This window comes from Myotis lucifugus, unplaced genomic scaffold (genome assembly GCF_000147115.1).
Source record: "Myotis lucifugus unplaced genomic scaffold, Myoluc2.0 scaffold_56, whole genome shotgun sequence".
Lineage (NCBI taxonomy): Eukaryota > Metazoa > Chordata > Mammalia > Chiroptera > Vespertilionidae > Myotis > Myotis lucifugus.
The window spans coordinates 1,240,485-1,257,203 of record NW_005871104.1 but is presented as its reverse complement, the minus strand read 5'-3'; the positions used below and the strand labels follow the sequence as shown (position 1 = coordinate 1,257,203).

The 16,719-nt window shown below is 41.3% G+C and overlaps 1 protein-coding gene across 2 annotated transcripts in view; it reads right to left on the bottom strand.

The window, feature by feature from the left end:
* The window catches only part of EBF1 (early B cell factor 1), a 385,315-nt gene that overhangs the window by 132,771 nt on the left and 235,825 nt on the right, over positions 1 to 16,719 (bottom strand). For both annotated transcript variants that reach the window (XR_002829372.1, XM_006089069.3), the window contains exon 7: positions 11,143 to 11,224. Coding sequence is in view for 1 of the 2 variants with exons in the window: in XM_006089069.3 (XP_006089131.1) it covers positions 11,143 to 11,224 (82 nt within the window). In the remaining variant the exon portion in view is untranslated. The remainder of the gene's footprint in view (positions 1 to 11,142; positions 11,225 to 16,719) is intronic.

Here is a 16,719-nt window from a genome sequence, read left to right as displayed (position 1 = left end):
TATATTATCAGAAATTCATGAAGCATAATCTCTGTCTCATGAGCAGATTTTCAAAAAGACACAAGCAGCTAAATTTAGTCATGGGTGGAAGGTCACATTAACAGAAGTAGCAGCTCCTGTGGGAGGACCAAAGGCCCCCAAAGAATTGAGATCTGTATCTTTAAACATTTCTACAATAAATGTGGAGTCAGAGAAAAGGTCAGACCCTAACAATATCTTTAATATTTAAATTTAGAGTATCTTGATAGTAAGTACCTCCCTCCAAAAAATCATCACTTATGTGAATTAATTTTAAATGATTATTTTAAAAAAATTATATATTTTGGTTTTCAATGCTGATATATAGTAATTTGGTGCAAGGGAATTAATGTTAAAGTTGGTTTTATATGGCTTACTTGTCTCTGAGTTTAGCTTATTCTATGTTTGCATTAGTTGAGGGCCCCTAATAGAAGGTATTGAATGCATTGGCTTTAAGCACATGAAATAAAAAGGCATTAAGCAACATTCAGGGACTAATAGTCGACAATAAAAAGAAACAAACTACTGATACTCCTGGATGAATCTCCAGGGAAATACAGCAAGTGAAAGAAGCCAATACCAAAGGTTGCACATTGCATATTATGGTCTGAATTGTGTTCCCTCACCCCCAAAATTCATATGTTGAAGTCCTAACTCTCAGTACCTCAGAATGTGAACATACTTGGAAATAGGGCCTTTAGAGAGGTGATCACGTTAAAATGAGGCCTTCAGGATGGGCCCTAATCCAATCTGAGTGTTGTCCTTCTAAGAAGAAGAAATTTGGACACACAGAGAGACACCAGGGATGTGAGAGCAAAGAGGAAAGACCATGTGAGGACACAGTGAGAAGGCGAACATTTGCAAGCCAAGGAGAGAGGTCTCAGAGAAAACCAACCCTGCTCACACCTTGATCTTGGACTTCTAGCCTCCCAAACTGTGAGAAAATAAATTTCCATTTTTAAGCCACAGAGTCTGTGGTATTTTTTATGGAAGCTATAGCAAACTAATACACTGCATGATTCCATCTCCTTAACATTCCTGAAATAGCAAAATTTTAGAAAAGGAGAACACATGAGTGTTAGCCAAAGGTTAGGGACAAAGGTTAGGGACAGAGGGAATTGTGTGGCTGCCATTAAAGCATAACAGAGGGACCCTTGTGGTGATGGAAATATCCAATATCTTGACTGTGGTGATAGGCACACAGACCTATACATCATAAAATTATATAGAGCTATAAACACATACACATGCAAATGACTACACGTAAAACTAGAAAAATGTGAATAAGATTGGTGGATGTATCAATGTTCATATTCTTTATGAATACTATATAGCACAATTTGATATTGTACTATAGTTTTGCAAAATATTACTATTGAGGACTAGGTAAAGAGCACACAGGATCATTCTAGATTATTTCATACAACTGTGTGTGAATCTACAATTATTTCAATAAAAATTGACCTAAATGAAAGGCATTAGCAATCAAGATGTCTTTCAATAGGTGAAAGGATATACAAAACTGGTAATCCATAGAAAGGAATATTAAACAGCAATAAAAAGAAATGAGCTATCAAGCCATGAAAAGACATGAAGGAAAACCTTAAATGCATATTGCTAAATGAATGCAGCGAATCTGGAAGGACTATATACTGTATGGTTCCAACTATATGACCTTCTGGAAAAGGCAAAACTATGGTGACAGTATAAAGATCAGTGACCGTCAGGATTTTGGGAGGTGGGAGGGAAGGACGAATAGGTGGAGCATAGGGGATTTTAGGACAGTGGAATATTATAGATCATACTTGAATTGTGGATATATAACATTCTGCATTTGTCCAAATCCATGGGCTACATAACATAAAAAGTGAACCCTAGTACAAACGAAAGGCTTTAGTTGACTATAACGTACCAATATTAGTATATGAACTGTAACAAATGTATTCACTAATATAAGATGTTAGGAGAAACAGGGGAGGGGGAATTGAGGGAGTCTATGGGAACTCTTTGTGCTTTCCCCTCATGTTTCTGTAAACCTAAAACTGCTCTATAAAATGAACTCTATTCCTTCAAACGTCTGCCCTCCACCCCACACAGCCCACATTCTCCACCCAGCTGTCTGCTGAACCACTTATTAGAGACTCCTCGAATGTTAGTCACAAGAGACCCAAGAGATCAGCCAATCTAGTGGCTTCCAAAGGAGACAAGACTGCAGAGAGAGAATCCTAAATGCAGCCACAGCAAGGCTGCCACTAAAGCATTCCGTGATTTCCTTTTGCTGACATGGATCAGATCATCTCCATATGGAAACACTGGTTATCTCACGCAGACGAGAAGCTCTGAGTTGGTAGGTTCACATGGCTTCAATTATTTTAAAATAGAGAGGGTGAATTTTACTCCATAAAGGCCATTAGGTTGGAAAATATGTCATCACATAAGGTTCGTAAACCAAAATGACAAAAGAGATTCTCAGGAGTTATGATACCGCAAATTTGCCCAACACTTCCTTTTACAGATAGCAAAACTGAGGCCCCGAAAGGTTTAATAACATCCTCAAGGTCATAGGACAAGTTCAAAGCAGAGGCAAGCCTGAAGGGAAACTTCCAGACTTCAGGTCCAGTTCTCACCCACAGCAGCCTCTGGCCTCTCCATACATTCTTCTGGCTCCAGGTCTCTCTCCTCTGACTCCCCTGGTATCTTCCAGTGAACACCTCTGGTGCCTACGTGACTGACTACACTTTAAGTAATTTTTACACAAAAATGGTCTGCAGTAGTAAGGCCTTCATTAACTTTGTCCTTTAAAATATCCTTCACTGATATGGAATGAGATATTCTCTAAAACCTGCCTGATTGCTAGCTTCTATCTGGTTGAAAGATCCCAAATAAGTCATTAAAAATTATGGAGGACACATGAACCTACAGGATGTAACGGAGTGAAACTGCTAGAATACGCAGTGAGTAACTGAATTAAATCCACACTTTAAGGCTCAAGGCAAAAACTCTCTCTTCTTTTAAGAGTAAGACAAGGATGGATGTTTCTAAATCCTCAGATACTTATGTGAAACTAACTTGGATCCTTGGGAACTAGACTCAGTTTCTGTCTCCTGAACTGTGACACATGCTACACATAAAAAGTTCATTGGTGACCTGAACCGTGTTTTTCTCTCTCTGGGTCAGGATACTTTTGATGACTCCTGACGGTGTCATTGGCATGTAACTGGTGCTCTCCAATTACGTGTACACTGGCCGTTTTAAGCAGCAGTGAGCCAACACATACAGAATTGCCTTGTGTGCTCTCTACCAACGGGTTATGGCACATGGATGTTGAAATTGGAAGAAAATAGCATATTGGTCAACAACTCCAATTCCAGGGTCAGGCATTCCTGAGTTTGAATCCCAACCAAGTTTATGACTTACTAGTTTGTAACCTTAGGTAAGCCACTTAATCATAGGAATAAGTTGTGGGCCTACTATTTGCCAGGCATTATTCCATATATTGGAGAAGTAGCAATGAACAAGACAGATGAAGTATTTGCCCACAAAGAGCTTAGTTCTTAGCAGGGGCAGAGCAGGGTTTTTAGACAATAAGTAAATAAGCAATGAAAGCAAATTTTGGAATATGAAAAGTTATAAGAAGAAAATAAAATGGGGAGGGGGATGCCTAAATGGGTGTGCTACTGTTGATTGAGTGATTAAGGAAGGCCTCCCCGAGGAGTGGACATTTTAGCTGAAATCTGAGTAAATAAGGAGCATTCAGCCAATCCATGAAGTGAGAAAATTTCCCAAGGAGAGGCAACAGCCAGTGCGAAGACCCTGAGGCAGGAATGAGGTCAGTATCTTTGGGAAAGAGAAATGAAGGAAGAGAAGAAAGGCCAATGTGCTTGTTTGGAGCAAAGTAACAAGGAAAAGAGCGATAGGGAAAAAAAAAAGTCAGATAATACATGTAAAACACTGAGTCCTACAGTGTCTCACACATACTAAAAGCTCTATAAAAGTTACAACTGAAAAAGTAAAAGCATATAATAATATCTTTTGTTGGGAAGTCTCGATAAGTATTGGCATCCTCAGAACCAATATCCATTGGCAACACTGATCAAACCGAACACTTTCATATCTATCTTTTCATGTATTTTACATTTTTTCAATAGCAGCTGTACTTCACGTAGGAATTTATTTCCTCTAAGTGCAGAGCTACCACTCAACAAATCCAGCTCATAAGGATTCCTTCTCACTGATGCATATTTTCTGCCGAGCCCCAGCAGAAGGCTCATGCCAAGACACATATTTGCCCAATAAGCCGTAATGGTTTAATATATCAGGTTGAAAATCCGCCATTTGTATTTACCATGTTCTGTGAATTAATCCTGGATTCAGAAACTATCATTAGAGCTGCTTTCAGTATAATTAATCAGCGTGGTGCATCTTGAAATTATTCCGTATGAGCAGAGTGATTGCAGCCCGGGCCCCTAGCATTCTGTTTGGTAAAGAATTTAATTGCAAAATGTGCTGTTTGTCAAAACAATATGAAGCAGGGGGTGGGGGACAGTGGGAGAGAAGGAAAAGGGATGAGAATATTTTTGTCTTTATTTAAGTGCCTTTCCAAGCAGACCAAAAGGGCAGAGGTTGGGCATGTATTTTAGGAATCTTCTAATGATACCCTATGTCATATTGATTCAGAGCTTCTGTGGGTTTCTGAATAAATAACAAGGGTCCTCCACAATGTATAGAATTCATCCAAAAAAAAAAGGGCAGAGAGTTGCTTTTTAATGTCGCTTCCCATGTCATCATTTTAAAGAGAACACACATTTTTGGTGGGAATTTTGGATGCACAACCTGGTGGTTTCTTCTCATATTTTCTATCCTCCGCTCTGAATGACTAAGAAGTGAAGGACGATTATTCGTCCCCTCAGATAAACATGAATTCCGGCTTGCTGTTCTCTTCGCTCTGGACAAATTATTCTTCTGGCACTTCCCAGGACAATTTATTCTTATACTTTAGCTCTGAGCATCAATGTTATCTCCCCACAAGCTTTCCCTGGTCACCTACTTTAAAGTAGATTCCCATCGCCCACCCCACACTGTTATTCTCTCTTGTAATATCCTGTTTAATTTTCTTTACAGCAATAATTACAATTTTTAATGATTTGCAATTATAAATTTGTACACATGTGGAAGCTGATGGTAATTGTTCAGCGTACATCCATTTTCTCTTTTCTCGGGCTGTATGACTAGGCATTTGCAGACCTCCCTTGCTTATTATATATGGCCATGTGACAGACTCCCAGCCAGGGAATGTGAGCAGATTTGACAAGGGTCATTTCTTAGCCTGGGCTTTTAAGAAGTCCATGTGCCCTCTCCATGCCCCCTATAGCCTTCAGCTGGGTGGATGGAGACAACTAGAACCTAAAGGACAGTGGAGACACAAAACGAAAAGGAGCCCAAGTCCCCATATCACTCCCTGGACAAGATCCGCTCACCAACAAGAACACCTGCCTTATACCATTATATGAGCAAGAAGCAACCTTTTCTTGTACATGAGCCATTATGTATTCTTTGATCTATTTGTTACAGCAGCTAGTATTACCCTAAGTAATAGACCCCACCTAGAATACAAGTTTCATTAGAACAAACACTCTGCCTTTCTTGTTCTTCACAATATACTCACTACCTACCGCATCAATAAATACTACTAAGTGCATGCAGACATGAATGAATGAATGAATACATCTTACGTTTATATTCGTAGGTAGTCACAGGGCTAATATTTATACATAGATATAGATTTATAGCCTCTGGAAAAACTTTGTTGAAGAGATAAAATGGATTTGGAAATGTACACTTTACTTCGCAGCCTCCCGGTATTACGGTGTCGACTGTGATGACAGCTTGTACCCAATTCTTGTTCCTCCCCTCTCCATCTTCATTCTGCCAGCCCCAACAAGAAAAGCTATTGATAAGGATTTAAATCTTAACCTTGACTTGTCTAGCTCCTGTCAGTTAAAAACCAGCCCCATGACATGGTTTTAACACAGGCCTGTGACATTAGCATCTTTTTAGTGTCAAGATGAAGAAACAGGCTCATTTAGTCACAGTGAGTTTCCCCCTGTCATGAGCTGTTGCCATCCCTAGCTTACCCCCACCCTCTCCCCAACTCCCCTCACCTACTAGAACTGAATGAAGCCTATATCCACTGTTGTATCTAAGCAAGTTTGTTACCCTAACCACAGCCTAGGGATTTCAAAAGAAAACATCCATTGTTAAAAAAAAAAAAAAGATTATACCAGATTTTCTACAAGGTTTATTCCATACTGCCTTAATGTATGAACATACTTGAGCGCGGGGGAAAGTGATTAATTTCTTGAAAACGCTAAGGTCACACTAATTGACATGACCTGTGTAATTAAGCAGTCTCTGTTTACACACCAGAAGCTCTGCCGCTGTGTGGCTGAGTTTGCTTGACAGAATGTCTTTACATGTCAAGAGATCAACAACCTTTCTTGTATCCTCCACAGTCACCTACACAGGCCCCTGATCGCTGTTCAGAGGAGACACGCTAGGCACAGCTGTATGAAGATCAGACTGGCCTGGCAAGCAGATAAAATGGGTGAGAGAAAAAGAGCACCCATGACAATTGGGACGAGCCCACTTAATAGGCAGGAGAGCGAGTTTTCAATCAGATGTCTCCAGGTCTTGGATTTTCAATAGAACTGGGAAAAGCCACGGGGAGATATAAAGAGTACACCAGTTTTCTCATGCCCAAAAAGACACTCTCACTCCCCCTTGGAGGCAGCAGCAACATACTAGTAGAAATATTTGAAACCAGCTTCCCACTTAGTGTGCTATGAGAAAAATGATGGAAATTATAAGTCTTGTTCATAGGAAGCATTTGACCACTGTCTCCTAACACATCTCTATCAGCCAGGATAGCTTCGGGGAAGACTAAACCTTCCCCTCCTGGTTAACTCCTAAGATCTGGGAACTTCAGTAAGATTTCTTAACAGAGTAATCTGAGATGCCACTTTACACTGAGGGGCCGCTTTACTCAGGCTCCATCTGGGTAAGGGGTCTGTCTCGCCCTAGAGAACTGGCCTAAAACTCTACCGCTTATGTGAAGCTCAGGCAGTCTTCTGAATAATAGCTTCTTTTCCTAAAGTTCATACAATTACAAATTGACCAACACTGTAGCTCTGTTCAGAAACAAGGCTCAGGTTTCTCCCCCTCCACACAATTCTACCCTCTGCTTGGCAAACTTTGGTGCTGTTCCAATGTTCTTCATCCAGATGGTATCTTTAGGTTCTATTAGGGCAAATGCCTCTTTTGAAAACCCCTCCTTAGCTTTGCTGAGATTCCAGCACATATTTGTGGGTAGCCACTGTGGCTCTCAGATGTTGAGAGACCTCCTTATTGTCTCATTTGGTACCTGCCAACAGACTCTGGACAAGTTCTTTATAGTTCCACAACCTTAGATAACATTTGAGTCAGACTGCCTCAATACTTAATAGATGTGTGACTTCGGGCAACTTGCTTACCTTCTCTAAGCCTCAGTTTCCTCATCTGTAAAATCCATAATCCACATTTACACATTCCCAACAGGGATAGTGTGAAGATAAAAATGATAATTCATTTAAAATGCTTATCATAATATCTCTCACATCAGTACCCAATAAATGTTAGCTTTATCATCATCATTATGGCCCATGTCCATAAATGTACATCAAGGTACACACAGGGACATGTATAATTATACACATGTATATGGAACACACTGATATAGACACAAATATAAATAGTTCTCTCCCCAGTACTTGACGCAGTTAGGAACAAACCAAGACAGGGAACATAGGAAGAGAAGCCAGCTTGGACACCAGCACAAGGGAAAAAAATAAGGAGGATGACCATTGAGTTTGGGGGCTCAATGCATTGACGTCCCTGGAAATATCCAGCAGGCAGCTGGTAGCTCGGTCTGAATTGGGATATCAGGTCTCGAGGAACCTGACTCAAGAATTCTCAGTGTCGAAAAAGTGGTTAAGGTGCTGGGGGTAGAGAAGATACTCAGAGATCCTATACAGTGAAAAGAGTTCTGTATCTGAAAAGGAAATTCGGAGAACACCGACATTCATAGGAGAGCAGACAAGAGCATCTCTTAGGAGGAGCTGAGAATGAATGAATGTTGTTATGGAATCCAAGGAAAAAGATGGACTCAAGAAGGATGGTGTGGCTACCAGCATGAAATGATGCAAAGAAACAAGACTGGAGGGAAAAAAATGGAAAGGCTGAATAAGAGATATGTGAAGTTTTAATTGAATTCTATTGAGGCAATTCATCCATTCTCTGATTGCATAAATACCCATGTGCCTACATGCATAAGACCATGTGCTAATTGCATAAAATGATAATTCATAAAATGTGTAAGCATACACAGATACAAAACTAAAGGAGTCAGCATTCATTCTGTCATAGGCTCCCTCCATCCTCTGCCAGGAAGGAAGGAGTGAGTGATGGAACAAAGCAGGTTAAATCTGAGATGCAGTAAGGAATTTGTCATTGCTGATAGAAAGAGATACAGCTCTTCTTCAACTCAAACACTGACTCTGTGGTGGCCAAGGTAGCTGCCCCTATTGAGACACATCCACCTACTTTAGGACCAGTTGGAGAATCATAGGAAAGAGTGTTGTCATGGTTCAGATAAAGCATTATGTATTTGAAGGATAGTATGACGTGTGTCAGGCAGATCTCATGCCTAGACAAAGAGTGTGCTCTTTGAGATAAAAGCACTGTCCCCGAGAAGAGTCCGCCAGAGGTCATCAAGTATAGGATTGAACCAGTGATTCTCAACCAGCAACAATTTTGCACTCCCACCCCACCCAGGGGACATTTGATAAGGCCTGGAGACATCTTGGTTTGTCATGACTGGGGGGGAGGGGAGTATCTCTACTGGCATCTAGTGGTAGAGGCCAGTGACAACTGCAAACACAGGACATACCATTCCCCCCACCCTACCCCTCACTCCCCACAAAGGATTAACCAGTCTAAAATGTGAATTGTGCCCAAATTGGAGAAACCCTGTACTGAAATAATGACCCAGCTTTAGTTTACTGCAAGTATTTTCTCCAAAGGCTTACATTTTATTTTATCATTTATAAATTACATATGCATGCAAAATGCTGTCTTTCCTTCATATGTTGTAAAATAAGCAGAATCATCATTTTTACTCTATTTTACAGTTGAGGAAACTGAGGCTTTCCGGAAATCTAATTCATGTCTCCTCATCTCAGTAGGTCTTCTATTAAACAAAAAGTAACTCTTTTGTCTGAAAAGTAAAACTTTCTAGTCTCAAAAATAACAGACTGAATTGGTTTCTCATCTCACATAAGAGATACATTCCTGTAATTCAAGGCTTTCAGACATTTTACTAGCAGGTCCTATGAGGGCAAACAAGTCCCCAGAAGTCTTACACAAATGCTCTTTCTTTAGGCTCCCAATGTCACCAAAGTCCATCTCTAGCTCTGCTTCCCTAAGAAACACAGCAAAGTTGATCCTGGTATTCAAAAGCCATTAGACATGTCTCTCAGATATGAATTGGTTTGTGCCTGGAGATGCTTCGTTTCTAACCCAAGCTTGTACAAACGAGATATATGGCTCCTTTCAAGGTCAAAGCAAACTACCAAACAGTTTATACTAAAATTCACCCTCACGTTTTAAGACACTTAGCAACACATACTTAGTGGCATCATATGTGTTGTTTTGCCCTCAAAGGTGACTCCAACGCAACCCAAAAAGTCCTGTGTGGGAATGAGAGTGCCCAAGTCTACCAAAATGGGATCCGAATCTAGCCAGGAGAAACATTTTCTGGGAAACTAGGAATTTAAAGATTCTCCCCCATCATCTCTGTTAAGACAAAAGTTGGCAAGGCCAAAATGATTTTAGAGAAATGCTTCATATCTCAGGAGAGAATGTCTTCTTTTTTTCACTGAATTCATTCTTTCATGAGACCAATAAGTCTCACCCCTTTAAAAAACAATCATCTTAGAGATTAAGAGATCTTGACATTCAAAAATCAATGCTCAGCATCATCCCTTCCCTTTCTCCATCAGAGACTGTGCAGTTTAAAATTTTCAAGAGCTTCTCAGAGATCATACATTTCAAACTACTTAAAGCTGACTATACCTAACAGTATACTATAAGCGCCATACAGACCTTATGGCCATACCTATACGGGTCATGATTCTGATGGGAAATTTAACATTGGCCATGCAAATGAGTTAGCCATAAAATTAGAGAGCAACACGGGAGGGGGCTAGTACCTTGCTACTCAAGTATGGCCATGGCATTGGCATCACTAGGGAGCTTGTTAGAAATGTAGAATTTCTGCACCCCCTCCCCCCAGACCTCAATTAGCATTTTAACAAGATCCCCAGGGGATTCTTGACTTTCCAGTTTGAGAAGCACCTACCTAGAACTTAACCACCTTTACTAAAACCCAACTCCCATTCTGTGTCTCAGAAGTTACCACGTTTGTTCTCACGTTCTTTTTCCTTTAGAAAATGCATAATTATGTGAGGTTAGCATACCACTCATGCTTTTAATGGTGGCAGATCGGATGGATGCTTCAGGACATTTACATGAGCCGCACAAGGACATTTCTGAAACAGAACTGTCACCCCTGTCAGTCTAGAAGCACCCTGCTTCTTAAGGGGTCCATTTTTAATGATAATTGCTACTAACAATTTCCAAGGATAGAAGAACAGAGAGAGAGGAAGGAAGAAGGTAGTAAATTCTAAAAACAGAACAAAGCTCTTATGTACCAGCTTTCCAGTTGTAAGCTTATAGGCAAAGAATTCATTGTTTCTGTGTATTTAACTTAACCTGCAGTAGTGTAAGCCTGTGAGTCCATTCTGGAAGCCACCCTAGGCTCAACCAGCACACACAGGTGTTGTGGTCCCAATTCTTCTCTAATAAAAACAACAACTCCTAGACAGCAGAGACCTGAGGGACTAGGAACCTCACCTGCTCTCTACTCTGGGGAAACAACCGTACTCTCTATATTCTGCCTCAGTCTTTTTTTTTTTTCTCTCCTGATATTCATGTCATTATTGAGATTTAAGAAAGACAAGACAGACCCACCTGGAATCTCCGCATATCACGTGGGTTTCCGGCATTCTTTAGGCAATTTTGGTTACATTTGAGGAAAAATTTCAAGAAGAACCTGTGAAGAAAGAAATGATCGTGGTTAGCATTTCAGTCCTGACACAGAAAGAAAAAAAGTAGTAAGTCGCTTCTGGGCGGTGTATCCTAGGCCAGTTTTCTGAAATATTCAGAATGGTGTTAGAACCAGTATTTCTTTGAAAGCTTTAGCCTTTGCTTGGCATCCCAACTGGATGGACGGCTCTCAGTACTGCCAGCAGCTCTCACAAAAGCATTAAGCCCCCAAGGAAGGGTTCTCACTCAGGCAGAGAGAAAGTCTTCACCCCATTTAAGGTAGGTTCCAATTGAGTATAATTGCCTGAGAATTACTCACGGTCCCTAATAACATGTAAGTCAAGCCCTGTAAAGTCACAGATTATGAACCAGCAAAATACATGCTGAATGACCACAAGGAAACAGTAGACACTTTTTAACTTAGCATCTCCAAATAAAATACCCTAGTTTAGTAGTACCCATGAGAAGTAGGTAAGATTCACATACTGACTAAAGTCCTTTGGCTTCTCAAAGATTGCCTATACGTGAGGCCCAGGGGCTTTACTTGCTAGGGTGACCAAAGGTCCCACCTTGCCAGAAACAATTCCAGTTGCCTCCTGCTGTATTAGTGTATTAATAGTGCCCACTTTAACTTGCAAAAGCGTTCTAAATTCGATGGTCACCCTATAGCTTTCTGAGTTATTTCTTATGTCGCAGTGGTTTGTTAAAATCCATCAGGTAAAGGAAGCAGATATCAAAGGCAGCCTTCTAGAGCATTCATGTTGGCCACCTGCATGTTCCACACCTGCCCAGGTTTGGGAAAAGAACAATTTTAAAAGCAACCTTAAGATTTTCATTCCCTTTCACTTAGGCCTGTGGATTTCAGACTCAAATAATTTACCAAAATATCAGAATGCATTAAAATGCTAGTCAGTGAAATTCTTGTAAGTATAGAGGGCAGGGAGGCTGGGGAGGTGGAAGGATTGAGCAAAAAAGAAAAAGAAAGAGAAAAAACTCATTGACATGGACAACAGTATACTGATTGTGTGTGGGGGAGGGGTGGGTGGAGGTGGAAGAGGGTACAGGAGGGATAAAAGGTGATGAAAAAAATAAAATAAAATGAAAAAAAATTTTAAAGAAATTTTCCCTTCTTCATCTTTCCCCCACTTGAAGTCTACAGTGGCGTAAAAATCCCACCCTGGTACACATACTTTCGTGAAAGAGTAGAACTCAAATTTGGATGGAGCCTGCATTCTTAGCCATTATGCTATAGTAGTTTTAGTAATAACAGAAGTAGTGCAGTACTGATATGAACACTAATTGTACTATCAACAGCAATTGTACTAAGAGTAAATATGAGTAATTGTACAAGCAAGAGGAATTATTAGTATTATCTCTACACTAGCAACGTAAATATTGTAGGAGCGGGCACTGCCATTCTCTCCCCTCCCTTGTTCCCCAGGGTTGATAATATTTGCCGCCTGTGTGTGTTTAAGCCATTTGAGCCCAGAGCCGACAGCCAGATTCAGGTTATGTTAGAAGGAGCTGTCAGCACACCCTCTGGCATCCTCAAGTCAGACAACTGCTAGCCACCATGAGGGGGTCCATCTGGTGCCAAAATGGGTTCTGAAAGACAGGCAAACAGGACGCAGCTTTGCCAGAGAGAAACAGAATCAAGGGAGCGGGGATCTGCCTCCAGGATGAGCAGGGGCAAGGCGCCTGTCAGCAGCCCATCGTTAGCACAAAAGCTATGCCGGGCACACACCGGATCCCCGTTACCCTAAGCTGCCCTGTCACTCGGCATGCTGGCAGAAGCTCCACAGAGGATCCCTTGCTGAAATTGAAGCCCTGACCATCTGTCGTGGGGGAGAGACAGCGTCAACTGGTGCCTGGGGCCCAGCTCAAGCCCTTATGTGGCAAAGACGCTCTGAAAGGCCGATTCTTCTGGGGAGAGCCAGCTCTACCCCAGGGGGAGCCTCAGAAATTCTTTCAAAGTTTTCCCCTAAGTAGATGCCAAGGGCCTGACCCTTATGATCGCGCTTCCTTAAAGGAACCAAGAGGAATTAGAAGCAGGAGTTAAAAATATCCCACACCAACAGACAGAGTTAGACATGGCACACAAATTCGGGGTAGTTTTTATCGGGCAGCTTTTAAGGCATTTGTAAAGCCGGGGAGACACGTCTGCTGGCCCAGGGGAAAGGGCTCAGATTCCGAGGGGGCTTTTCACAAAGCGGAGGTTCTTGTAACTGAAAACCTCACTTTTGTCTGGCGAATTACCCCAGTTTGTGTGGCGGGTGTGTTTGATAAAGTGTGTCAGGAGAAAGTGTGGCAGCCTTGCCCCAACCGTGGGAAACGGACCTGCAGCAGGACAAAGCCCCTATTGACCCTGTACAGTCCCAAAGAGTTCCATAAACTCTGAGAAATAGCCCAACCCGGACCCAACTCCAGTCTTTTGGGGCTGGGGGGAAGAGTGGTGAGAAACCTGACACTTTATCGTTAACTTTCGATATGAATAATGCCATCTTGTGTTCCTACGTGTGTTATACTATTCAAAGCACGTGTATCCCCAGTATCTCATTGAACCCTCACAGAAGTCATATAAATTAGGTGTGCCAGAAATTATCAACCTATTTAAAAGGCAAGAATATAAGACAATAAAATTAAGATACTTCCTGCAGCCAAAACTAAACTAATACATAGCATTACTAAAAAGGACTCTTTATACTATCTGGTTTTTTCCATGAATTAGAGGACTTAACAAGTGATCTTAACCATCCCTTAGTCTAATTTCCTCATTGTGCATATGAGAAAATTGAGAGAGAGCAGATGTGGTAACAGGTACACAGTTTTATTAGTTATAAGAGCTAGAATTAGCATCCTTCACTACTAGTTGTTTGGGTTTTCCAATATAATGTTAGCTTTTCAAAATCAACCCAAAAAGAGCTCCATACTTTGACATTGAACATTTTTAGTCTACTACCTCAATTAGGAAAGTGACGGTCATAAAACCAAGTGTGGCATCGTATTAAAAATAGTGTTTAGGTTCGTCGGTCAGGCGAATGTAAGACATCAGCCTATCAGTAAACATTAACTGAATCGAACACAGAGGTTGCTAGAACAAAACTGTTTATTCATGGTTAACTGATATCACATTTTATTAACCAATAGTTATTCAGTATATTAGGTAGCTTCCATGTGACTAGCATGGTACTGGACACCAGAGGTACCTGCAAGCTTTCCCAAAAGGAAAATTCACTGAATTAGCCACCAGGATCTGACTGATCTATATAAGGATGTAAAAAACAAAAAGCCAATTCTATATAACCAGCACATGGCACAGGACTCACAACCCAGTGGGTTTCCAGTAAATATCTGTTCAACTAAACAGAATCCAGGACCTCTGCAATACAGACAGTAGTGGAGTATACTGGACAAGAGCTAGGGTTGGAGATAAGACAAGCCTGGGTAAATTTAGACAATTCCCTTGACCCTCCCTCAGTGGCCTCATTAAAATGTGGGAATAACACTATCTCTCTCCCAGGACTACTGTGTGGTTTTCATCATGATTCTAGCTTCACTGTTGAATTAATTGTGTGACTTTAGACAAGTTATTTTACTTCTCTGTGCCTCGATTTTCTCACCTGTAAAAGGGGGGAGGGGGTAACAGGCCCTACTTTAGAGGATTATTGATAATTAAATGAGTCATATGTGGAGTGTTTAAATAGCAACAAGCATAGAAAGAGTAATAATTATTTTCATCATTTATCCCTGTAAACTGGTCACTGCCTAGCACTCAGAAATGTTGAGATTTTCAGATACAAAAAATATTCTCCTCTCTTTGAATGTGAAGGTTAAGCATACGTTCATTGAATGACCGACAAAAAGGAAAGAGGAAGCAGAAACCAAGGAGAGAAAGTATGACTCCAACAGCTTGATCCAATGGCCAAGACACACATAAAGAAGAGAGGTAGCCGCTTAAATCATGGAGGACTCCAGCTAGTCACAACTGAAGGGCACACACAGTAAAACCGTCCATTAAGCAACAGCTTGTACATCATTAATTATTATGCAAAGCATTGCGATAGATCCAGGCTGAGCAGGTTGAGTTTTTACCTCTCCCACCCAAATTCTGAAAAATCACGTTTGGATGTTTTCAGCTGCTCTCAGAATGTCCAGGCTGGAAAAGAACAGCATCAAGACACACCTAAACCAAGACATAAAATCCCCCATTTGCAGTCTTAAGGCTCCCTGAAAGTTCCTCTGACTTATGCCTGCAGATGGTTATGTGGCAGACGATCCTTCCCAAACATATTCAGGACACGGAGACTCACACTGACCTGATGCTGGAAACAGCTGTGTGGAGACAACTGTGGGGTCCCTTCTGTGTGAAGCTCCAGCTGCTCCCACACAGACACTCATTGGAGGGTGAGAAGGAAATGCCTCATGATTCAAAGGGCCTCTTTCCATGAACTGCATTATTATCTTTGCTTTGACAATGAAGCACAGAGCTGTCTGCCTCCAAAGACCAAATCTACTGCCCAGATATAACCAAGGAAGACTTTCCAGGAGTCCAGGAATTCTCCCAAATTTAAAATATTTAACCAGAAAGCAGCTATGTCTACCCAGACCACCCGAGCTGCCAGGGGCTACTTCAGAAATACCATCAGTGCCTCAGGACAGCCCTCCATGGAGAGGTAAACAAGAGTCCCATGGCCACTGCCATGAAAAATAATAGGTCGCCCTTGAAAACAGAGAAGCTAAAACAGCTAGAAAGAGAAAACTCTATTTTCAATGTCAACACTGTTTTGGGTTCCTGGTACACAGAAATGGTAGAGTACAGTTCATCCATGTGAAAATATGATACACAGAAGTCAGCCAAAATCCCACAGATGTCACAGGGGCGGGCTGTATGAGGGCAAAAGTTGCTCACTGCCAGGCCCACTTTCTCTCCTTTTCTGATATTAAAATGCATTACTGAGAGAGGACCTGCCTTGACTCAAACCCGTGCAGTTATGTTTGAGAGGTGAGGAAGGAAGAAAGAGGAAGAAATGAGATCTGGGAAGGGATTCTACGTAGTTGAAGCAAATCTTCTCCCTCCCACAGTGGAAAGTGGAATGATACCAAGTTGTGGCACTATCTTGGGGATCCCAAGGGGGAGCATGTGGCTACCCCTATTATTGGCCACTGACTTCAAGGAGTTTACCTTTTCCCCTGGCCAAGGTACCTAAGATCTTGGGCATTTTTGGAAAGTGTTCTCAGCCTGAAGGGGTGAACATGATCAACTTGAAAAGCATTCATTACCTCAGAGCTCAGAGTTTGCCCTTGATAAAAGAACATAATTAGAGGCAAGAACTTAAAAAAAAAAGGTGTTGGGATAGCATAGCAACCGACCAAAGAATTTAAAAATAGTTTTCAGAAAAAGGACCCACTGCAAATAGTTGTCTTCATGCTAGAAGTTGATCTGAAAGGTAGGAAAAGGCAGCAGGATTGTAAAAGGGGAGAGGAGAGGACAAATAAATTATG